At 46.6% G+C, this 24,978-nt stretch overlaps 1 protein-coding gene across 3 annotated transcripts in view; it reads right to left on the bottom strand.

The window, feature by feature from the left end:
- Positions 1-24,978, bottom strand: part of SCN10A (sodium voltage-gated channel alpha subunit 10) — a 100,423-nt gene that overhangs the window by 10,360 nt on the left and 65,085 nt on the right. For 2 of the 3 annotated variants that reach the window (XM_059162051.1, XM_059162054.1), the window contains 10 exons: positions 19,430-19,789; positions 17,434-17,880; positions 15,948-16,088; positions 14,156-14,279; positions 12,946-13,100; positions 9,613-9,786; positions 5,232-5,354; positions 3,777-4,061; positions 3,009-3,062; positions 2,076-2,213 (listed from right to left, as the gene is read on the bottom strand). In XM_059162051.1, the coding sequence (XP_059018034.1) occupies positions 2,076-2,213; positions 3,009-3,062; positions 3,777-4,061; positions 5,232-5,354; positions 9,613-9,786; positions 12,946-13,100; positions 14,156-14,279; positions 15,948-16,088; positions 17,434-17,880; positions 19,430-19,789 (2,001 nt within the window). The remainder of the gene's footprint in view (positions 1-2,075; positions 2,214-3,008; positions 3,063-3,776; positions 4,062-5,231; positions 5,355-9,612; positions 9,787-12,945; positions 13,101-14,155; positions 14,280-15,947; positions 16,089-17,433; positions 17,881-19,429; positions 19,790-24,978) is intronic. The other variant, XM_059162053.1, reaches the window with a different exon arrangement.

The following is a 24,978-nucleotide window of genomic DNA, read 5'->3' as shown; positions in this document are numbered from 1 at the left end:
GTCTCTGGAACAAAACCTGTTTGTTTCTCTTCCATAAGAACCCAGAGGGGATGCTTGAAAAGAGGGTGGGAAGAATCTGGAGGCAGAACCTAAGGAGAAAGTAAATATTGTTTAAATCTGAGCCTTGCATCCAGCCTGACCATTTTAGTCAAATCCACTGGGCTTCTAGAATCTTAGTTCCTGCCTAGGACAGGATATTCTCTCAGGGCCTTCTGCAGCAAAGACCTTGAGATCCGGCCCCTTAACCCCTTCCTAGAGAGGAGGAGCTAAGGACAGTTACTGCCTTATCCAAGGGTCCTTGGAGAACTCTTTATTGGTTCTCTTGAGTCCCACCATTTGCATTGACTTCTGCTTTACAGTGTCAAAATTTTCACCATCAAAAATGCCTTCCTCCCTTAGTTTTGGGTTTTCTTTGAGGACCCTCTAGAACCCCTTCATTCAATACCTCAAATTCCTGGCCTAATTTGAATTCTTCCCATTTCCATACCATGTTTATGTAAAGTAGTTAACTGCAAATGCTTGGGAAATGGTTTGAGATCTCTGGGATTTGAGAGGAGATTTTAGAAAATCTATGGATACAGAGAGCCTTCAGGGAGAGACCTCTCAGTGGGGCAGGGGCAGAGGATTGGGAACACTGGGTGGAGCACTGAAAATTCTGGGCAAGGAGTCAGCATATATAGCCCCAACCCCCAAATTCATCACTGGTTTATCTCATTCTGTTACCTAACATGACCCTGTCAAGGTCTCACTTAGTTTCCTCACCTATAAAATGGAGAATGGGTTGTTTGAGTGGTCTCAAAGCCCTCAAGGGTGTGGATGACATTGATCAGCACTTCATAGCTGTCTTGCTGAGCCCCTCTGGGGTGGAGAAGGGCTGCCCACTTCTTATGCCCAGAACTCTGGCAAGGACTTCCTATAGGTGGGAAGCCTATGCCATTAGTCTTTTATTCTAAAATATAATATAGTACAGTAGCTCCATCCTAAACTAGGTACTTTTTTTTTTTTTTGAGATTTGATTTATTTATCTGAGAGAGAGAGAGAGAAAACAAGCGAGCAAGAAAGGATGAGGGGGGGGGCAGAGGGAGAAGGAGAAGACTCTCCACTGAGTGGGGAGCCCAAAACAGTGGCCTGATCCCAGGACCTTAGGATCATGACCTGAGAAGAAAAGCAGACACTTAACCTACCTTCTTGTACAGGCTTTTACTTTAACCTCACCAGAATCTTATGAGCAGGTATTATTAACTCCACTGAATAGACAAGAAAGCTGAGGCTCAGAGAGTTTTCAGTAATTGCTAGGATCAGCCATCTAGCGAGTGGTTGAACTGGGAATGCAAGCCCAGGTTTGTATGATGCCAAAACTAATCCTGGGCTCTTGGTGCTATACTATGTGACTTATCCATAGGACCCTGTTTTTTCCTCTTGATCTCAGCTTACTTTAGTCTAAAGTGGTGCTTTATTTACCTCAAGGGAATGGAAGGTGTTAAATGAAAGGGTAAATAGAGGGTAACAAGAAAGCATCTTACACTTTTAATGCCCTAACATTTTAATGTAAGTATGAGCGGTTATTTGAGATTCAGTTCCTATTCATCAGAGTCAGCATCCATGGAGGCAAGGGTCTTCCTCCCCATCCCAGGGAGGATTGGGATTCTGCCAACACTGGATCTCTGGCCCTTGTGGAGGCCTCCTGACTTAGTGCTTCTGGGGGTCAGAGCTCCAGACAGAGGCAACAAGTTTTGGAGCCCTTTCTTTACCCTTTGATGTTTCCCAAGGGTTACCTGGGGCACACTCAGCATACCTGGTTCCAACTGGGAAGACCCGGGCACTCTGGGAAAGAGGAAGGGGACCCGGACAGAAGTGGGGATGTTGTTGACACAGAGAAATGCAGCTCTTCCAGCAGCAACCCCAGGACACCAGGCAGGGGTGAGTGCTACAATCGGGGTGCAAAGGTGGATGTTGGTATAAAAGGCCCAAACTGGGCTTCTGGTCAGACATGAAGGCTAGGGAGTGTTGGCTTTAGTCATGAAGTCAGGTGACAGGGAGGGAAGGATTCATGGAAACACCCGAGCCCCACTTATCTTTTTTTTCTGTTGATTGAAGTTGTCAATTATGACCCCAACAAACAGATTGAGTGTGAAGAAGCCACCAAAAATGATGAAGATGACGAAGTACAAGTACATGTACACATTGTCCTCCCACTTAGGCTGCAAGTTCACCTGTGAATAGACAAGGGGAGGCATGGGGAGCAGGTGGGTATGTTTGTGTTCATCCCTGAGACAAGGACCTGGGTATAGGTGGGTGGTTTATTTGAGAGTCAGGAAGTAGGACTGAGGGATGGGGAGGGTAAACAGGAGATAAACCAAATGAAGTGTTGTTAAGCAGGCCATCACAGGGGGGCAACTGGTACTCTATCCTGTTGGGGTTCTCCAGTGAACTGCACAGAATGAACCTCAGAATTGTACCTCTAAGGGTCTGGGAAGCTGGAGCATTTATCTGCAGATTCCCCAAACTTATCTGTGAAGGTTGCCCCTGTGGACATTCAATCCTTTACCCTTGGGGGAGGGACTCTGAGACATTGAAGAAAGTCAAGTCTTCGAGAATCAGAATCAGGGCATCAGCTCTGCCCCAGCAGCAAAGTGTCTTTCCTCAGCAGCACCCATCTCCTCCCCCTGATGCCATGACAATATCCTTGTTGTGGCCAGCACCCCACTCCTGCCTCTGCCCAGGGAGTGCTCTCACACACAGGCCTGGAGAGGTTATCTGATATTTTCCTCAGTGGTAAGCAGGAGAACTTGAAAAGCCTAGGGAGTGTGCCCGGTAAGGGAACAGGTGAGGTTGGCTTAAACATTCAAGAGAGGGCCAGCTGGACACTGCTCCAGGGAAGGATAAGGCCAGGCTATTGGGGGACTGCCGTTTTTGGTACCAAAGCCACCTTCATTCCATTTCAAACAGACTGATGTGAGTAGGATGGACCAAAGGGAAGGCAGTAGGCATGGCAGGCTGAGACTCACATCTCGGGCATCAACAGCTGCATACATGATGTCCATCCAGCCTTTAAAGGTTGCCTGGAAACAAGGAGCAGAGGCCACTCAGTGTCTGACCATAGTCTATGCTGAACTTTGTTTTGATTCACTTATTTGTCTGTTTTTCTCATAGAGCACGGGCCCCCTGGAGGCAATTCTCTATATCTGCTGGGGCTAAGCACAGCACCTGGCCCACCACAGCCATTCAGGGATTATTTGTTGAACCAATGCATGAACAAACAATGGGATGTAGGAAGGCGTGGGTAACTGCATGACAAGTGTATAAGCAATTGCATCAAAAACTGATGGATGAAGGCAAGGTATGAATGAATGAATGGCAGTGTGGATGTTTTTGCCTGTCATCGCCACCAACACTTTCTATCACTATAACAGACCTGGAATACAATTTATTACTGTCTAGGAGAGGATCTTCAGTAGAAGACTGAACAGGTGGCTATATCATGTCTATTTTGTACAAAGAGTAAATTCTCAGTTATCACCTGATACAGATGCATTGCAGGCTCATCCCTTTATTCTAGGCTGCCAGCCCACACTTGTCTAATTGCACCACTGTGACATCGCTTTCATGGGTAAGGCCCTGCAGCCTCATGCTCGTCTGTAGGAATGGGTAGTGACTTCAGCTCACACTGATTTCTACCTCTTGCAAAGTCTCTACATGGCAACTTCTGGAAGACCCCAGACCCTCCACATTATAAAATAGTCAAAGGAAGAGACATGGTTGATCTCAGAACTTACCACCTGCAGAAGTGCTAGGTAACCCATCGCAACATTATCAAAGTTGACTTTCACATTGACCCAGAAGAAGCTGCCAGTGTGGTTCTGATCTTTGCAGTCAGATATGTTATTCACAATAGACAAAGGCACAAGAGAAAGGTGTTCATTGGTTTTGTTGATGCACCGCCCAAACTTCCCCGCAAAGAAGTTCACACCCATGATGCTGAAGATGAGCCAGAAGATGAGGCAGACGAGGAGAACATTCATGATGGATGGGATGGCACCCACCAGGGCATCTACCACCACCTGGGGGGAAACGCAAAAGGATTTGGAACCCTTCTTGCTGAATCCTACTTCTGTCTACACTCACTCTGCTTCATGAACCAGTGGTCTTTGCAAGCAGTACGGGAAGTGGGTTAATTAGAGCCATAATTCAGACTCAGAAGACTGAGAGGTACTGGGTAGCTGAAGATGGGTTTAGATCTTCTCCCTAAATGTTCTGGGCAGGTCTTTCCCCAGGATTGAGGAGATGGATGAACTTACATGCTCTTTTAGGGGTGTGAGTGGGTGTGTTGTGCTTGTACATACAGACCAAGGTGTGCCTTGGCCAAGAATCAGTGAAAATCAAAATCCATATTCACAAACATGCTTATTTGTAAAGCAGCAACCTAGAAATAAAATAAAACAAATTTCAAACTATTTCAATCATAAGTTTCTAGTGTTTGTGAAGGTACAAGTGAATTTTTATAGTCCACTTTTGTTTTTGAAGATACGATGTCTTCTTTGAGTCAATGGGGGAAGAAAACAAAACCTTACTTTCAGTACCTGGAGCCTTTTATAATTAGGAGGAAGGGGAGGGGGACAAAATAGCAATCCCTTGTCCCCCCAGTAATTCAAAGGCCTGGCTTGTGAGCATTCCATTGTGAGGAAGACAGTGAGGACACAGTGGGGGTGACAGTGATGGGCAAGGAAAAGTTTGGATGAAAGGGAAGAATCCATAGGAACCCATGACTACATTGTGTTGGGGAGGATGCATTCCAGTGGATGACAGCCATGGTGCTGAGCTGATGGTGCCACCACATTCAAATGGAGTGTCAGAGGAAAGATTCATTTGTCTTGGAAAAATGAATCATTTGGGGTGTTCTGGAGATCTTGGCAAAAAGGACATTAGGCAGGTTAGGGAGATCGAGGTAAGAGATGTTAAAGCACACTTCACTATAAGCAGGAAAGTGTGAGTCTGAGTGCTGATAGACATGATCTTTGAGTTGAGACGGGGGGAGTGTTTACAAAGAGACACGAAGGAAAACCAGAGTGTTAGGGTATGGCAGTGCTACCAAAATCCCAGTGGGAAACGAGTACCAAGAGCCCACCTGTTGGGGTAGGCCTAGAGCTCAGGTTCAGGGGCATGTGGGGCATGGGAAGCAGGGAAGGGGTACCAAATGCTGCGGACCAGAGCAGTCTGGAGATAGGTCTTACCCGCATGCCTTCGAATCGAGACAAAGCCCGCAGGGGCCTCAGGGCACGGAGGGTCCGAAGGGCTTTGATGGATGCCACGTCAGAATACTGCAGGATTTTTGCTATAAGGCTTGTCAGGGAGATCTGAAGGCAGGCAGAGAGCAAAAGCATTACTCTAGGTTCCAGAGGTCCTGGTAGAAGGAGACAGGAAATCCCTCCCAAACCACACTCTATCCAAGCCATCATCCTGGCTCCCATCTTATTTTGAACTCCAGTGGAAGTTCTAGGGACAGTTCCATTTCTTTCCCTTATTAAAGATTTCATTCATTACTTCTTGAACCTCTGGGAAAGAAAACCTCGGTCCTCCACAGCACCACGCTGTGTTGTGTGGGTGGTCAAGCTCCCAGTGTATTATATCAACCTTCTTTTTCCCCTCCAGAGGCACCAGCCAGACTTCAAAAGCCTTGAAACTCTGACTTTCAGAGACTTGGAGAGATGATTTCCTTTGTGGAGGTGGTGCTGAAAGTCTATTTTGAAGAATGCAAAGTGAGTCTCAACTGTATTTGCCAAGAAAAGTAGATGGCAAAGAGTCCTGGTCTCTTTCCCTTCTCAACCCCTGATTTTATTTATTTATTTATTTATTTGGCTTTGGGTCAGTGCTTTGCTAGTCCAGGTCACATTTTCGCCCTGTATAAAATGAAGGAGTCAAAGTTAGAGTGAGTGGCATGGATCTATGAAATCCAGCTTTGACAGGTGGCTGAGATACAAAGACTAGGTTGTATGATTCCCTGTTGGGGTTTTTGTTTTGTTTTTTTAAGTGTTGGACCGAGGGACATAAATCGACATGGACAAATGACCACACCTTCCAGGAGCTTTGAAGGTCCCAGCGTGGTACCATATGCATAGGCTTCAGCTTGCTGGATACTGTAACCCAATTCTGGAAGACCCCAACTGCACCATGACTGGTGGGCTAAATTCAGGCTTAGCTTCTCCTGGCAGCTAGGTCGGGAGATACAACAGACCTTCAGGAAGGAAGGGGTCTCCATTTGGTTGCTGGAGCCTCAAACAATGCCTATTCTCTAAATGCTTATTCCATTGGGACAAAGACAGGGAATGGAAAAAATACCTTTTCTTCATCCATGCAGGGCTCCAGACACCAGCATGTGGCACCCAGCTGTCTGGCTGACAGAGGGAGGGGAGGTTTGAAGCCAGTTTTATGCTGGACCCTATTCAGTCTTTTGCTCAGCCTCCTGGGAAGGCTGCCTCAAGTGTAAAATCTATAGCTGGAGGAATCAGGGTCTGGGGTCAAAGCCCTCCACCAAGCCCAGCTCCACTCCCACTGCTCAGGCTGTTAGCCCCCCAACTGGTCTCTAGTATTGCATCCATTCTCCACTGCAAATTTGATTACAATCATGTGTGTCTCTTACTCCCAGAATTCACTGGTGTTTTATCATCCTCAGGTTAAGTCCTAGATTTTTTAGCCTGTATTATTTAGCTGCATACTACTTTTTCAGTCGTATTTCACTCATATATTCTACCTAAGTAAAATTGTTCCCTAAATTTATCTGTGTTTGTACTTTTGCTCAGGGTCAACTTTTAAATAAAATTGCCCCCCCATCCCGCAGTCCTCTTTGCATTTCAATGCTCCTGCTCATTTTAAACCCCACATTTAATGTCAGTTCCTATACGAAGCCTTCCCAACTACCCCACCCCCACAGGCTCTTGTCTCTGTGTCCCTAAGACAATAATTATTTCCAGCAGTGCTCACCACATACCACCCTTATAATAGGTTTATTTTTCTCTGTGTGTCTTATCTGCTGAAAGATTACCGCACAAACTCTTAGAGATAGGGGGTTTTTACTTCTTGGTTTCTGCTCATCCCACAGCACTGCATAAGACAATCCTATGTTCAGTAGTCAAAAATAAACATTTGATAAATTGAAGAAAGTATAGAGGCATGTTGGGATGGATGAAAAGAAGAAGAGAAAGAAGAAAGATGGATGGAAGAGTGTTTGGATAGAATAATGGATAGGACAGGCAGTTGAGAGGAAGGATGAAAGAAAGAAGGACAAAATATGGAAGTATAGCACACTGGATGGATGGAATGGATGAAAGGGAGTAGAACGGATGGCTGAGCGAAATGCCTGATGGATGAATGGAAAGAGATTTAGATAGAATAAATGAATAGGAGAGATTAGAGAATGGATGGAAGGTTGATTGGTTGAGAAGTGAAAGGAAAATGGATGAATGGGTAAATGGGTGGAAAGAAGGAAGGATGGGGGCATCTGGGTGGCTCAGTCAGTTACGGGTCTGCTTTTAGTACAGGTTATCCTGGGGTCCTAGGCTTGAGCCCCACATTGGGCTCTGTGCTCAGCAGGGAGTCTGCTCCTCCCTCTCCCTCTGTCCTTCCCCCTTTTGTGCATGGGCTCTCTCTTATAAATAAATAAATAAATAAATAAATAAAATCTTTTTAAAAAAATTTTTTATTTTTTATAAACATATATTTTTATCCCCAGGGGTACAGGTCTGTGAATCACCAGGTTTACATACTTCACAGCACTCACCAAATCACATACCCTCCCCAATGTCCATAATCCCACCCCCTTCTCCCAATAAATAAAATCTTTTTAAAAAGAAGGAAGGATAAGTAGATGGTTAAAGGAAACATGGGAAGATGGAAGAATGAATGGCTAGGATGATGCTTGTATTAAAGATGCATGAATGAATGAGTAAAAGGTTAGATGATCAAATAGTCAGAGAGATGAACCAAAAGATAGAAAGACAGAAGGATTAATAACCAGTTGATAGATAGATGAAAGGAAGGTTAGGATGAATGGATAAGTGGAAGAGAAGAGAGAAAGAAGAATGAGAATGGATGGAAGGAAGGAGAGGACTGACAGGATAAATGGAAGAAGTAATGATGAACGGATGTTTAGAAGAGAAAAAGGAAGGGTGAATGGCTGGGTAGATGGAAGGAGGGATATGTGGACAGAAGGATGGATGATCAGAAGGAAGAATTAGGAGGAGGATGGATGGAATGAGAGGGTGAGCATTGAAGGTGATCAGGACTTAAATGAGTGAGACGTATGTAGGTAAGAGTGACTATGCCCCTAACAGAGGTGTGAAGCCAGAAGAAAACACTTTTCCTTCATTTGTGCATAATTATTTTATATGCACAAAGTTATCACCTGTGACTCAGATTTCAGGCCTCCCAGCTAATCCCTGCGGTACAGTGTCCTGATGCTGCCAGCGTCTTGGTATCAGGCAAGAAGAGAACTGAGTACACAGACCTGCTGTGGGGGACCTGCCAGCACAGGAGGCTGGACAGAATGTTCTGTACTGGACCCCATCCAGCTTCAGGAGGCGAGCACTGAATACAGACACATTTCCTGACACCTCTGATGTGCAGCCCTTGGTCCTGGTGGCTGCTGGAGTGTGGGAGGCAGAGACAAACACAGCATGAGCCTCCCCCTGCCTGTGGGGATCCTCAGCTGCACCACAGTGAGCAAATAACTCAGGCAGCCATCCTGCAAAGCCTAGAGGGCAAAGACCTGGACAGAGATAGAGGATCTTTGTGGGTAGGATGAGAGAGAGCGACCACTCCTGGCTTTTGGGGGCAAGGAAGGCTCTTAGGAGATTTCACTGAGAAAGGTCTCCTCACAGAAGTGAGGAATCCCAGGTCTAGCATGTGGGAGGCACTTGGTCAATCCCCTTGTGCAGTTGTAAGTGGCCCCAGGTTAATGTGAATTTGAACACATGTGCTTCAACTCAGCATCTCTCCAAAGGACCCTCTGTCCCTTTTAGTGCCACTGGGGAGAAGCTGGTGGGGCAAGCTCGGTGATTCTCCATCTGGCTGCACACATATTGGACGATGCCTAGGAGCTCCTATAAGATGTTGATGCCTGAGCTTCACCTAGGACTGGAGAGATCTGAATCTCTGGGAGTAGCAGTACTGGTTCACTGTACTTTTAAGAGTTCCCAGATGATTCCAAAGTATAGCCAGGGCTGAGGACCACTTAAGCAGAAGATGGGAAGATTCTCTGGGTGATGCAGTCATTGGCTCCCATTTGCCCAGAAGCCCTGTCAAGGGATGCAAGGTCCTAAGACCCTTGAATTCCTCCAGTGTCATCTTGCTTTGGATGTCAAATACGAAGGGCAGTCAGTGGTCTTGTGGGTGGAGGCCTAGGAACTGAGGACTTGACTGAGCATCACCACCGTGCCAGAGTCGTGCACTGTCTGATCTTACCATTCCCCAGTGTGCAAGCTATTCTCAGAGGCCTTGCTAAGAGCTCAAGACTATGGAGTGGCCCATGAGGTGAGGCCATCACTTTCTTGGTGCTAGCAACAGCTATCCCTCAGAGGTGAGGATCCCAAGCTCCATGTGTGCCCATGAGCCACTCACATTCACGATGAGAAAGTCCAGCCAGCACCAGGCATTGGTGAAGTAATTTTTGAAGCCATAGGCCACCCACTTGAGCAGCATCTCAAATACAAAGATAAATGTAAACACCCTGTCAGTATATTCCAGCAAGACCTTCACGGTGGGCTTCTGGTCAAGGTGATAGTCTTCAAAGGCCTGGAGGGAAGAAAGGGAGCAGAATGGTAGGCTGCCTGGACCCACAGCACTAGCGTCCAGTGATAAGGAAGGACCCCACCAACCCTGTCCTCAGCCCCTGGGAGGCTGAACCAGCTTGCCTGTATCATTTTGTTTTTCTGCTTAGGGTACATGTGTGTGGGGTAGGGTTCCGAGGGCCAGTGGAAGAGGCACTGTGTGATACAAACCAGGACCCCCTGGAGCCAATGAGGCCTGCAGCCTGGCTTACTCTTTGCAGGGGAGCTGAAAGCAAAGGAGAAAAGAAACCTTCTCAAATTGGGGCTTGGAAGTGAACCAAAGGGATCCTAACAGCAACTTGGTTTAAAAATAAAAGCATCAAAGGATGTTCACAGGCAGCTCACAAAAATGAAAGTAAGAATTGTCCATGAACCTCTGAAAAAGAATGTTCTAGCTCACTGGTAATTAAGGAAATTCAAATGGAAAGAAGATGTCATTTTTCTCTTAAGAGATTGGTGGAGAGAGAAAAGAATGAGGGTAAGGCCAGGGTTGCTATGGCCCTGGGGACGTCCCTCCTCTCCTGCCTAACTGGGAGCTGCAAACCAGCTCAGTCTTCTGGGAGACCAATCTGGCATGAGGGCTCAAAGGTTTCGGGAGCCCAGCAATTCTGCCTTCATGGATTTAGCATAAGGACACTCGATGTTCTTGGTGCCCCACCCAGACGCCCGTGGAGGGTCCAGGGCAGTCGTCCCCCAGCAGTTGTGAGGTTGGCTGCTAACGGCTGGTGGATGCCCCCTTTTCCTAAGGACCTCCCTGGGCTGAGGCAAACTGCTTCCTCCTGCAGAAATGCCTGGGAGGCCAAATGCCTGGTCTGGGGGCAGCCACAGCCAGTGACTACCCCCTTTGCTTCAAGGTGGCACAGCTCTGTGACAACTTTTTTGCTTCATAGCTCCCGTGGGATCAAGCTGAGGTGGACTGTGTGGGAGCCCTGTCTTCTACCTCCTCCCTTGGTCCTGCCTCCCTCACAGGCTTCCCCTCAGAACACGCCCTCCCTAACCTGCTTGCCCAGAAATCCTTGCTGCAGATTCTGCTTCTAACTGGACCCAAGACCGGAAAGAAGCCAATGTCCTCAAAGGAGTCGACATAGGCTATTCGGTGCTTTTTAGAAGTAAACAGCGGGATTATTTACATAAATGGTGGTGCATTCCCGTAATGGAAAGCAGTGCAGCCACTAAGTCAGATAGTAGGAGTATATTTACTGTGAGAATTTACTGAGAAATTACAGATTGCATAAATGTGGTTTCAGCTTTGTAATATTTATGTATTATATGCATGAGAGAGATGGGAAGGAAGTATACCAAAATGTTTTCAAAGTGAGATTCTCTTTGAGTGATAGGAAAATGGGTGATATTTTTTCTTTGCATCTTCCCATGATTTCCAAGGTTTTTTTTTTTTTTTTTTTGCACTTTACTTTGTCAGATGAAAACTCCCGTTATTTATATATTTATTTATTTTTTTAAGTACTCAAAGTAAAAGCATAAGGAAGACTAAATTTGGTGCCAGCCTGTTCAGTCCCTTGGGGAAGGAGATGGGGAGGTGAGGGCCCAGCAGCTGGTGCAGGATCTGTACTCCCTGCTGGGAGGGAAGGGAGCAGCTGGGGTGAGTGGAGTAGGGGAACAGAAAGAAAGGAAGGAGCAGGGGAGCATGGAGAAGAGAAATGAGGAGAGGAGGCCCATGGGGAAAGACAGGAGTGGAGGAGGTAATGAGGAAAGCACCTTGTCAACAGCAAATGTGACTATTGTCCTCGTCAAGGAGGACAGGAAAGAGGGGAGGGTGGGGAGAAATCACCCAGCCCCCTCTTGCCCAGCTATGTGGCCGGTGTACCAGAGCTGTACAGAGCCAGCTGGGGCCATGGACAGTCACCACCCTGTGCCCAGCAGTGGACCCTTTCAGATGTTGCCACACCCTCCCCTTCTCCCATGCCAGAGCAGCCTTTGTTCCAGAGACTCTCTTCGCCCTTCAGTCCCTTGGGGAATGGTGTAGTGCCATTGCCGACCTGCCCACCCCCTACCCCAGATCGTGTCTTCTCACCTGCCTTTGCTCCTCCCCGAGGCTGAACCAGTACACAGAGTGGCTTTGGCACCCTTCCTGGGATATCTGTTGTTTAAGTAGGTGCCCAGATATCCAATAGATTGTTTTTAGGGAGTAAATGACACAGGAAGAACAAACCAAGTGAAGACACTTGGAGCCATGAGTCAGGAGAGCGGGCTTCTCGTCCTCCTTTAACTAATTAGCTGGGACCCCAGGCAGGCCCCTTCATGTCTTTGGGCTGTGCCTTCCTCAACCGTAAGAGGCAGACACCTGGGGATGGCGAGTTCCCTCCTGCGTCTACAGCTATTTTGGTCCACTGGGAAGATGAGTTGAGACTGTGCAGGGAACAATCAGAGCCTCCTTCCTTGTCCTCCTTGGCCATTCAGCAAGGGGCTAAGGAAGTGGCTCCTGAGTCAGTATCTCTATGCCTGTAAGGCATAGAGTTATTTAAAGTGTGTTATTTAAAGTGTGGTCTTTGGCCCACGGCCTCAGCATCCCCTGGAGCTTGTTGGAAATGCCAATTCTCAGGCCCCACCCAGCTCTGATTCAGAATCTGCCTTTTAGCAAGCTCCCCCAGGTAATTACATTATGGGAAGTGTGGATATAATGATGTACTGTGAGCCTAGAATAAATAATAGTATTTGCAAGTGGCTTGATAAGACAGGAGGATGGCAATCTTTGCACTGGGCCTTTGGAGAAGGCCGGTGTTTGGTAGGCCAAGGAGGTGGAAAGCCAGGGCTTTGGGATCAGATGGGGGTAGAGGTAGGTTTTGCTACTGACAAGCTGGGTAAACATGAACAAATGCCTCAGGCCCTTTGAGTTTCCATTTCCTCATCTATAAAGTGGATGCATGCCCTCACTGCTTGAAATACTTGCAGCCAGGCTTCGCAGGCCAGGACACATGGACCACAAGCATCTACCCTCCCCTGCGCCTAAAGGGAGCCCGTGTGCTGGGCTGCAGCTTCTTCTGCCATTGATTGGGGACTTTCAGGCTAGGAATCAGGGGGAGCTGCCTGCTCCAGCTCCAGGCACTTGGGATTGTGGGAGACCCGATCTGGAGAGCTTTGGGGCAGGGACCCCGCCTCCCCTTACCAGAGACCCACTGCTGAGCAGGATCATGAAGATGATGAAGCTCTCAAACCAGCTGTGCTCCACGATGCGGTAGCAGGCCTTGCGCACCTGCCAGCCCATGGCCCATGGAAACTTGCTTGTGTCCACTTTACAGCAGGGACAGTGGCGAAGGCAGCCTGTGGGGAGAGGTAACTGATGGAGAGGGATTTCCCCTGGGGAGAAAGGAACATTTTTGGTCTGGCCATGCTAGGAAAGCACTCTGCTGGGAAACCCACTTGCCACCCTGTAGGAAAGGAATTCTCCGGAATATGAGAGAAGCTGTACCCCTCTCAGGTAGCCTCTCAATCCTGCCCTTTGGGTGTTCCTCCCTACCACTGGTGTCACCCACACTCAAGTCCTCCCCAATTATCAACCTTCTTGGAGAAGATATGTGTGACCCCTGTCCTATGCCCACCCATTTCTGGAAGCCTGACAAGTCATGGGGCCTGGGTCTGGTACTGTCTGAGGGGCTATGCCCTGAGCCCTTGCTCACCTGAGAGGCCACCACATGGTCAATATGGGGCCTGGGTCCAGCCCAGCGCAGGGCTGTGTGGAACTGGAAACTCAAGGAAGTGTTGTTGCTTTTTAGTTTACAGATTTTTTTGTATTATTGAAGCCACAATGACTTTCATAGTGTGAACTATATGTCTACCCCCTTATTGCCAGCATATCTAGTGAGAAAACAATGTGCTTCTCTATTCTAGACATGGAGGGAAACAAAGAGTAAGATGTGTTTTATACCTTTAGGACAAGATGTGGTGCGTTCAGAGTGCTATGGTCGTGGACATTTGTTCTGCCTTTCAGAGCTACACCGAAGACTGAGGGACATATACATGGCCTGACCCTCCTCTGGTCCTTTATATCCCCAAACAAGAGTATTTACCCTTTTCCTGTTCAACCTCAAGAGGCCTGGTTTATTACTCTGAGGTGTTTTTGAGGGTGAGGAGGAAGGCCTGTGCTGAGGTGGCTGGGTCTGACGTGGGCCCACTAGGCTGCTGTGACCGTGGTGCTTGTGTCAGATGCCGGCCCCCGACCCTGACTGGGGGAGGAGGCAGCAAGCAGTCCTGTGTGTCTGTCTTCCATGGACCCCAGGCCATGGCCCCGGACACACAGGTACCCAGATGAGAGCTTGTTGAATGTGATTCTGGCCCAAATGAATGTCAGCACAGGAGTCCTGTGGCCAACGCTTTACCTTCTGTGAAGCAGTCATCTGGCTCCTCAAGGTCGTCTGCCAGCTCAGGGATCTTCCTCAGGATCTCTTCAGGATCCAGGCAGTCCACCGTGCTGCCTTCTGAGGAGCTTGTGTCGTCCTCTCCCTGCAGGGCAGAAGCCCAGGGCAGCAAACTCAGCTCTCTGAGGGCCCCAGTGAGTCTACACATGGTTACTGCAGGTCTGCCCAGCCAAGGGCTCCGAGAGGCAGGGAGAGCCCCTTGGGGCTGGACCCACAGCAACCATCTTTGTGTGTTTGGGGCCTTGCCAGCTGAGGCCCAGAACAGTGATGCTCTCTACGGAGCCCCAGAGGTTTAGCTGTGCGAGGCTTTAAACCTCCAGGCCCCTGATGGAGTGCTGGTGAGAGCCCGAGACACCGTAATTACACCCATAAAGACTCGTGGCATTCACTGGGCTTGAATATTTAATCAGGGAGCAATGCTGTAGGGGCCCTGCTGCCCTCCTGGCAGCTCCAGCCCTATAATGTCTCCAGATGAATTCAATTAGGAGTTGAAGCTGCTCTCATATTAGTAAACCTGATAGCTTGGCTAATGGACCCAAATGGTGGGGTGGATCCCCATCTGTCACTGTCAGGCCCTTCTCTGCCTGGCCGGGGTCATGGACAGAAAAAACCAAACCAAACCAAACCAAACCAAACCAAACCAAACCAAAACCGATACCCAGCAGCTGTGTGCTGAAAACACTGAGTAGAGATGACTAGCCAGGGAAATCCTGAGAATGTTCTGAAGGAAACAATGATGTCCACATGTAGAAGGTGGCAACCTCACCCGGCAGGAACCAAGTGGCTTCTGTTCCGCCCTGGTCCCCCAGCCCCAGCTCAACCCACCTTCTCCTCTCACCCTGCTGTGGTCATCCCTGCCCAGGGGCACACAGCCAGTGGCTGACATTCCTCAGACTGAAGGGCACGATAACTTTGGGCACAAATGATGTCTTCCTTATCTTTGCCCAGCCCGGTGCCTGTCACGGCGTCAGCTCTCAGAGGCTAGGTGTCAAGTTAAATTCCTGAATTTAATGCCGTGGTACGAACGACACTAAACCTTTCTAGATGCCTCTTCCCTGTAGCTTATTTTCATCAAAGATTTGTAATGAAACCACCAAGTTTCCTTTTACCTCTTATATGACATTCCCAAACCCCAATTTTGCTTCCTGCTCAGGCTGCGTAAGGCTGTCAGTACACTACTCACTACGGACAGCCTCTGCAGAGCACCAGAATGTTTTTGGCTGGAAAAAATGATGTGGACAAAAGAGATTGGGGGTGGGGGGAGTCACAGGGAAGACTTCCTCACCCACAAGTGACTCTGACTTTCATCTGCTGTCTCAGAAAGACACTTTCTCTGTGCATTGTCTTTTGTTCCCTTTTCTCTTGGCTGTCATTTTCTGGGCACTTATTCCATCTCAGGCAGGAACTAAACACTTGACAAGCAGCATCTCATTTAAGCTTCAAAAGAATCCTCTCAGGTAGGCATTACCATTCCGTTTCAGAGAGGAAGACAAGAAGACTCAGAGAGGTTGAAGATCTAATCCTCATCACTGCCTACCTCCTAACTGTGGAATCCCCCTTCCTTCCACTGAAATCATGACGACCAGCCTGGAGGTGAGGACAGACCTTAATAATTCTCATGCTGAGACGTGAGGCTATGTGCTGACTGTAGTCTGAAACACCACTTCCCCAGCAGCCCCATCCTCTGGCCCCTACCATCCCACCGGTCAGTATCTGGTGGGCTGTTCAACCTCCCAGAAGTTCACATACCTACCTCTGCAGGGACCTGGGCAGCAGCCTCATCTTTCCACTTCTCACCAGCGTGGGAAGCCAGGTCCTCAGAGGACATTCCAGAGCCTGGGCTCCTGGGTGCCATGTGACCCTCGCATCTCCCGACTTGCTGCAACTGCTCCTGCTAGTGAGAGAGGGTCCCATGTGGGCACCTGTGCCCACCCTCAGCTGATTGCTTCTCAGTTTGAAGAGATCTCTCCCTCATAGTCTGCCAGAGATAAGAACCTAATCTCTGCAGCAAAAATACTGGCATTCATACACACGCTTGTGTGAAGTCAGCCTGGAGTCTCTATAACTCTATAACAAGAGTCTTTTTAACTCTTGGCTCCATTACTTCCAAGCCATGTATCAACCTGATCTCCATTTCTCCCACCTGCAAAATTGGGAAGGCAAGATCTACTTTATTCAGTGATTTTGCTGACTAAATCCGTGAATGCTTGGAAAACACTTGGCATGAAGCGTTTGGCTCAATAGATGTTAACCACGACCATTACTACTTGTCCAGAAGTCAGAGAGATAGAGACCTTGGCCATCTGAAGTCCCCCACAGACCCTAAAGTATCTGAAAATGCCTTTGAGTGGAGACAGTCATCATGAAGTTCATGTCGTTTATTCCGGGGATGGTGATGCCCTGCCCTCGGCTGTCACCCACACAAAGGCATGTAAAATATGGCAGCTGATAATAGCAGCTGCTGGAACACAAGAGAAGTGACAGCTGCAGGGGAGGAAGGCTGTGGTAGAGCTACAGACTCAAAGCACAGCTGTCTGAGGCCACTTAGTGGCCTGGACAGCCGCCCTGCCTGCCTCTAGACCCCACAGGACCCCTGCCTTCCATACCGTGCCAAAGTCACTGAGAAGAGGTCAGTGAGAGTTGATACAGCAGCTTAAGGTAGTAGGGAACTGTGCAAAGTATTTAAAATTATATATATTGCCAAAAGGCTTAAATGTGCTTTGAATTCTTTGGGGCCCTAAAGAACAAGTGTCATTTCCCTGTGACATCCTTTGTCTGGAAAATCTGGATAAATGAGTCCCATGATGATCAGGACTCCCTATCTGATGAAGATCAGATGAATCTCAGTCTTGGATAACATTTGTTCTTTGGGGAGTCTTGTTAGTTCTTAGAGGAGTCTCATTAGCATCTTAGGCACAGAGCCTGAGTTGGGCAAAGTAAGAGGGACAGTTGTGCAAAAGACAATCCCAAGAACCTCAAAGTGGTCTGAGACTAAGGTCCTGCCCCTGTTTTCACTTGCCTGGGGGATTCTGACCCTTGTTTCCAGGCTCTGCTCAAAGGCCACCTCCTCCAGAAACTTGGCATGGTATTTGCTTCCTGACATTGGGTGCCCATAGACTTGATTTGCCTGGGGCTCATCAAGTCTGTACCAGTCTGGATGTTGGGCAACCTCCTTATTCAAATTTTCCTTCTGCCCCTGTCACTCCGGCCTTCAGGCTGTCCCGTGGGAGGACTCTCACCTGCCCTTGAGGGATCACTTCCTGCTGGGAGCTCCGAGCATCCTCCTCACCATCCTCCTCCAGGTCATCAAGGTCAGATTCTCCTTCGGCAATGGGCACAGAGACCCATATGTTAGGGTTGGTGATGAAGTCGTTGTAGTCGTCTTTGGGGCCTCTGGACACTGGAAGCCCTCTGGGGCTCCCCACAGCTGCATCAGCAGCAATGTGGTTCTCAGCTTTGGAGCTGGAGAGTGGGAGTTTCACCACCAGCTGGGGCTCTGTCTTGGGCCAGGGCAGCAGGCAGGGCCTGGTGCAGAAGCTGCAGATGGCCTTCTTGGTACGATGGCCAAATGCCTGGATCCGTGCCAGGGCAACCTGTAGGTTGTTCACCTCCCCATCTTCATCTGGAGCTGCAAGGTTGTCAGCACTGAAGGAGTTCAGCAGCAGGGCGATGAACAGGTTGAGCACCTGGAGAGTAGGAGTGCAAGCAATGATGGCTTGACAAACAAGCTGAGTTCCTCCATAGTCTGCCAGGTTGGCAACCAGCCAGAGGGCAAGACAGCCACACCTGGGCCTCTCTCTGCCTACCCAACGTGCTTTCCTTCTGGGGGGGATGGACAGTTTGAGAGCCACTGAAGGGAGTCCTGGGGATGTCCCAAGCAAACTGCCTCATGTGGACAAGGCTTGGAAACACATTGTCTGCCATAGAGAAGGATCAGCCCTGCTGAACCAAGGGACATTCAGGCATAGCAGAAAGGAACACGTACAGGTCTACCCTGGGACTGCTGTCATCTGCCAAAGCCCTGGGTTCTTTTCTTTGCCTTGGGGTCCTGGGTAATCTCCTTGCTGTTTCTAACTTCATGTTCTTCTCCAATGAGCAGAGAGTGGGGACTCCCATCCTACTGGAATGGTCGTGAAGAGGAAACTACTTGAGAGCTCTAAGAGTGCTCAGAAAGAGAAAATTCCTGCCTGAGGGTTAGGGGCCCCTGTAGCTCTGCAGGCATGCTGAGCTCAGCCTGGAAGAAAGGATCTTCAGCCAACCCCCTAACTTGGGAATTGTCCCCACAAGGCATCTTTGGCTCCAGGCCCCAGGTGGGAAAGACTGAAAAGTTTGGGTTTGTTGTTTCATCTCTTCTGGTTTAGCTTTCTTGTGTCTGTAAGACTCTCATAGAAAAGAATCCAAATTGGTTGACTTTCAGGGCAGTAAGAAAGCGGCTTCTGAGGGTCCACATGTCCCCCTACAACAGCCAGCACTGGTACAGCAAGGGTGCCCAGAACCGCAGTGGGTGGAGATAAGCTGAGGTCATGGAGCCAACTAGGATAAAGAAGGGGGGGGGGTAGTGCGGGCAATTGGCAGAAAGGTCTTCAGTGAGGTGCTCCCAAATGTGGGAGTGGATTTTGTTATTGACATTATGGCATTGCTTGTTGTCCATGACCCAGCTTCTCCCTTTCACCTTGTCTCATCGTGCCCGCCCTCCTGCTCATAGCTAGGATCAGTGTAGCTCAGAGAAATCAGTCAGCTCTCATGGCCCTAAAGAAAAATATCTCCTGAGATCCACTAGAGTGGGGAAGGAAATTTTTCTTCAACAAACAGCTAACAATTACTGAGTTCTTGTTGTGGCCTAGACAGTGCATTAGGCAATTTGCATATGTCATCTCCTGTAATTTAATTCCCTGGGTAAGCCTATGAATAAGCACTATCTTCTTGATTTGAAGAAGATTAAAGCTTGAGGAGATTGTCTCTTGTGCTGGGTCATCCAGCTTTACTAGTCATAGAGCTGGGATTCTAAACAGGTCTTTCCATCCTTCTCCGATGTGCTCATGCCAGTAAGTCAGGTTACCTTCCTATGGACAGTTCTTAGAACATGCCCCACATGACTTTGCAAAGTTTGAAGACTTACAGTCAGGGAGGTATGATGGGGGCATAAAAATGTGCAACTTCAAAGCTTTTTAGGACAACCCAGAAGTCTTCTCCATTGTCCCCAAGACAGTGCCCCCAGGGAGGCTCAGCACTTACCACCAGGTTCCCCAGCACCATCACTGTCAAGAAAAGGATGAGGCATATGGATTTCTGGCCAACTTCCATGCAGGCCCACATGTTCTCGATCCACTCTCCACACAGGATCCGGAAGACGATGAGGAAGGAGTGGAAGAAGTCATACATGTGCCAGCGTGGCCATTCTTCATTGGGCGCGGAGATATTATGCCGATTGTCACGGTAATTATCCCCGAGTAGCTGCTTGCCAACCAAAGCGAAGACAAAGACAATGATGGCCAGGATGATGGTGAGATTCCCCAGTGCCCCCACCGAGTTCCCGATGATCTTGATGAGCGTATTTAAGGTTGGCCAGGACTTGGCCAGCTTGAAGACCCGTAGCTGCAGGGAAACAGAGACTGTCAGGTCCTGGCTACTGTTCTCATCCCTTTTACTCAAGCTTTGACCTGAAACCAAAGGTCAGGAAAAAGTACAAGGCAGCTCATTTTATTAAGATGGGGATGCTCCCAGGAAGCTGCTTTTAGAGACCTTTCTTTCTGTCATCAGTTACTTAAAAATATGACCAGCCTTCCATGGGTCCTTATGTATCAACATGCTTCAGCAACTGTGGAAGTTAGGAGTTTTATACTGAGGCGATGGTCTTACCATAGATATTCTATTCTGTAGCCACAGGCTTCCTGAATGTTAACCTATTCTATGTGGCATGATGGAGCTCACAAATAAGTGAGAATGACCCACTTTCAACCTGATGTAAGCTTAGCCTTTTGCAGGGAGGTCAGGACCCACTGTATTTAAGAAGTACTGGTGAATCATATCTTAGGGCAGTTCTCATCTTGGGGCCATGGACAGCATCTGCTACCACCACCAGCTCTGAAATGGCAAGTATATGATTTCATGGACCCAGCATTTGCATGTTTGTTTGTTTCACGTTGTTGAATGCTAGCCATGCAGGTGCATGGTGCTGTGTGAACTTGTGGGGTATACAGAGAGAGGTATATGGGCTCTTGCCCTCATGGAACTAGTGGTTTAGTTATGAAAAATAGGCAAAGACCCAAAAAGATTTCATTGTAAACCTGAACATGCTAAGTCCCACAAGGGAGCATAAACACTATGCATATAGATGTGTAGACTTTTAAAAAAATTTGTGTGTTTCTTTAATTTGTTAGAAAGAAATATCTGGGTTCTACTGTCATGGGTATTTATGGAGCACCTAGTAAAAATCGGACTCTGGCGTAGGGGTTAAGATGCAATGCCAATCAGAACAGTGCAACAATAACTTCAGCAGCCACACAACAGTAAGGCCCAAGGGAAGTTTAATCCTCTTATGCAGGAAGTTCCATTCCTATGGGGGAGGGGCGTGCAATGCCCTATGTTCACTTTAGACCCAACCTGAAAGTTATGCTCCTTGTACTGGAAGCAGAGCCTAAAACAACAGTTTTGTAGACTAAACACAGAGGCAGCATATAAGCTCAAACAAACACTGAGCAATGGAAACTAGATGGAGCTGTTTTGTGGAGGATATTGGGAGAATGCCAAGTTTCCTTAGCAACATCATTGCCGCAGATTTCTACTCTCACAGTAAACTCTGGACAAGTGCAAAGGCAGAGACTGGAGTAGGGCCCTTGCGGGGCACGACTGGAGACAGTGAGGGACACACGGGCATGCTCACTGGCCATAAGCTAAGGACCAGACATGACTCTTGCCTTAATCTAATCCAAGTTTCCACTGGTTCCTTAGTTAGTTGGGGTGGGGGTAGGGAGTTTAGAAATTAATATTAGAATCCTGTTAGGTAGGAATTTGTAGTCCATAATTAACCTTTTGTTAAACTGCAAGCAAATCATGTGTAATTGTCATTAGGGGGCATGAATCGAGTGGTCCTCTATGAGTTCTTTTATTGTCTTTATGGAAGGCAAGAGAACAAGAGCCCTTTACTTGCTGTTCTAGAGATATCTGAGCTTGGGGGCCCTAGTGTTAGCTATCAGTCAACACACATTTACAGAGTGCCTGCTGTAGAGCCCCTGAATGAGCTGGCTGGCTCTTGCTGGTGTCTAGAGTGAGGGGTCCAGGAAAGCAGCCCCACATGTGTCCACGATTCCAGAGAATCTCACCTCTACCTCCATGCAAATGCTTTCTCTGCACTTTGCCCAGCTTAGCAATACATCAAAAATAATTTTTTTTTTTTTAAGACTTTCTTTATTTGGGAGAGAAGAAGAAGCAGACTCCCTGCTGAGCAGGAACCCTGAGGCAGAGCTCCATCCCAGGACCCTGGGATCATGGCCTGAGTTGAAGCCAGACAATTGACTGAGCCACTCATGTGTCCCTCAAAAAGAATTTCTTTATAATATCACATAAGATTTATAAATTGTTGCTTTTAAATGCTGCTGAATATTGCTTTACATTTAATTAACCATTTCTCTAGTTAATCTCATAATATAAAAACATCTATTTAGAGGGGAAAAGACTAGAAGGAAATATACCAAGTTGATAAAATAGGCATATTTGTATGGAAATATATCCAAATATCTTGGATGTTAGAGTTAAATTTTTCTCTATATTTTCAATTTACTTTAATTAGGATGCTTTACTTTTAGAATAGAGTGAAAAATAAATCTAAAGGTAAGTCTGTCCTCTACCGGGGAGGTCACCACTTGATGATGAAGTGGACCTTATGACAAATATCAATAGACAAGGTAATATGGTAGACTACACTGGATTTCCCTTGGGTTTTCCTTTCCATCAAAAAGTTCTTTCGTATGCTGGATAGGGATGCCTGGGTGGCTCAGTCAATTGTTAAGTGTCTACTTTTGGTCCTGGGATGGAGTCCTGCATCAGGCTTCCTGCTCAGCAGGGAGTCTGCTTCTCTCTCTCTTTTTGCCCCTCCCCCTCTGTTCCTGCTCTATCTCTGGTTCTCTCTCTCAAATAAATAAATAAAATCTTTAAAAATGCTGGATAATAAAATCTAAAGTGTGTTGATGGTCTATCAGTAATGTAAGTAAATTCTTTAGCCAAAAATTAAATAAATATGGGAATTCAGATGTAGAAACAGATTGTTGAAGTTAGCTTTTTCTCTAAAGACATTTGCAAAACCGAGTGAATCTAGCATAGGTTTTAATGGTCTAATGAAGCATGGGGAGCAGGAAACTTATCTCTGTCTACCATAGAAGGTCTAACAGGAATTTCTTCCCCCTTTTAAGACTAGATCCCAAAGAGCTCTAACTTCCATGTAAAGACAAACCAGAAATAAACCCAGGGGAATGCCAGTAAAATTAAATGTCTAGTCCAGGTAGAAAGTGGGAAACTGACACTGAGAATTTAGATCCCCAATGTGGTGCTCACACAGGATTTTGGCTAAAATTCACACTACTAAGTTGTTTCAACCTGAGAATTTAATTTAGAGAAAAACTACAAAGTGCCTTGCAGAAGTGAATGCAAATACTTTCTGAAGAAACCAGTCTGCATCCCAGGTCTCAAAGCACCTCCATCCAAAAGTGTCAAAGAGTTGCAGTAAAACAAACAAATACATAATAATGAGGCATCATGAGGGAGAGAGATCCAGGATGTGTATGTGGAAACTGCCACTCAATTTCCTTAAGTAATAGAATTATTAGCCAGAGACAACAGTATAAGAAGATATAATATGTTTAAAGAAATAAACCACAAACTGGAAGATATGGTAATAGAACAAAACATTATAAATAATAAGTCTTGAAAAATAACCACATGGAACTTCCAGAAATGAAAAATATAACACAACATTTAAAAACTCTAGGAGAATGGGCACCTGGTGGTTCAGTGGGATAAGTGTCTGCCTTCAGCTCAGGTCATGATCCCAGGGTCCCAAGTCCCGCTTTGGGCTCTCTGCTCAGCGGAGAGCCTGCTTCTCACTGTCTCTCTCTCTGTCTGCCTCTCTGCCTACTTGTGATCTCTCTCTGTCAAATAAATAAAAATCTTAAAAAAATCTATGGAGGAATTTCACATAAGATAGATACAGTTTAGAAAAGAATTAATGAATTGCAGATATACAGAAGAAATTATCTAGAAGGTAGCCAGAAAGACATAGATGGAAAATTTCAAAAAGCCATAAAAACACAGGGAATAGAGTGGGAGAGTTTAATACATCTAATAAAAGTCCAAGAGAACAAAAAGAGTGGTGTGGAGGCTAGATTTGCCCACATATTGTCTTGGAACTTTCTGGAACTGAAGAAAAGCACAAACCTGTAGATTCAAGAAATCAAAGAATCTTAAGCATTATAAATGAAAAAATAAATAAATGCATAGCTAAACACATACTAATGACATTACAGAGCAGAAAGACAAAGTGAAGTATCCAGAGAGAAAGGAACAACAGTTAAAATCCAAAGCTTACTACTCATCACTGAGGAACTACTCACACTATGGAATAAATAAATCTTCGATGAACTGAAAAAAAGTAACTATTAATTATCAACTTTCTTTACATTCATTAAAAATTGTGCTTAAAGACACAGGTAAACTGAAGGGCCATCTGTACCCCAATGTTTATAGCAGCAATGGCCATGGTCTCCAAACTATGGAAAGAACCAAGATGCCCTTCAACGGACGAATGGATAAGGAAGATGTGGTCCATATACACTATGGAGTATTATGCCTCCATCAGAAAGGATGAATACCCAACTTTTGTAGCAACATGGACGGGACTGGAAAAGATTCTGCTGAGTGAAATAAGTCAAGCAGAGAGAGTCAATTATCATATGGTTTCACTTATTTGTGGAGCATAACAAATAGCATGGAGGACATGGGGAGTTAGAGAGGAGAAGGGAGTCGGGGTAAATTGGAAGGGGAGGTGAATCATGAGAGACTATGGACTCTGAAAAACAATCTGAAGGGTTTGAAGTGGCGGGGGTGTGGGAAGTTGGGGTACCAGGTGGTGGGTATTATAGAGGGCACGGATTGCATGGAGCACTGGGTGTGGTGAAAATATAATCAATACTGTTTTCTGAAAATAAATAAATTGAAAAAATTTAAAAAAATGAGTAAGTTGGGAATTATTTATGATTGATTGAATCATATAGCTTGTTAAAAACAAGATAAAATTAAAATGCTTAGCACAGTAGTAAGTCGGGAAGGGGTATATGGAGTGAAAGTGGTCTTGGAAAATAGAGGTTTTAGCTAACTTTTGACTTTAATTAAATAATTCCTAAGGTAACCCCTCAAGAAATACATACAGAGAGGTTCGCAAACTAATAAAGGAGGAAAATGGAACAGGAAAAAATAAACAGTCCAAAATAAATCAAAAATTGAGGAAGAGAGGGGGTACCTGGGTGACTCAGTGGGTTAAGTGTCTGCCTTTGGTTCATTTCATGATTCTGTGCTCCTGGGACCAAGCCCAGCAGGGAGCCTGCTTCTCCCCATCTTTCTGTTCCCCCTCCCCCACGGCTCATGTGCTCTCTCTCAAATAAATAAATAAAATCTTAAAGAAAGAATTGAGGAAGACAGGGAACAAAAATACTAGGACAGATGAAGCAAACAGAAAACCCAAAATATGATAAGCACAAATCCAAACATATCAGTATGCATGATAAAGTAAGTGA

This window comes from Mustela lutreola, chromosome 2 (assembly GCF_030435805.1).
Source record: "Mustela lutreola isolate mMusLut2 chromosome 2, mMusLut2.pri, whole genome shotgun sequence".
Taxonomy (NCBI): Eukaryota; Metazoa; Chordata; class Mammalia; order Carnivora; family Mustelidae; genus Mustela; species Mustela lutreola.
The sequence above is the reverse complement of the archived record's forward strand: the minus strand, read 5'-3'. Positions and strand labels throughout refer to the sequence as shown.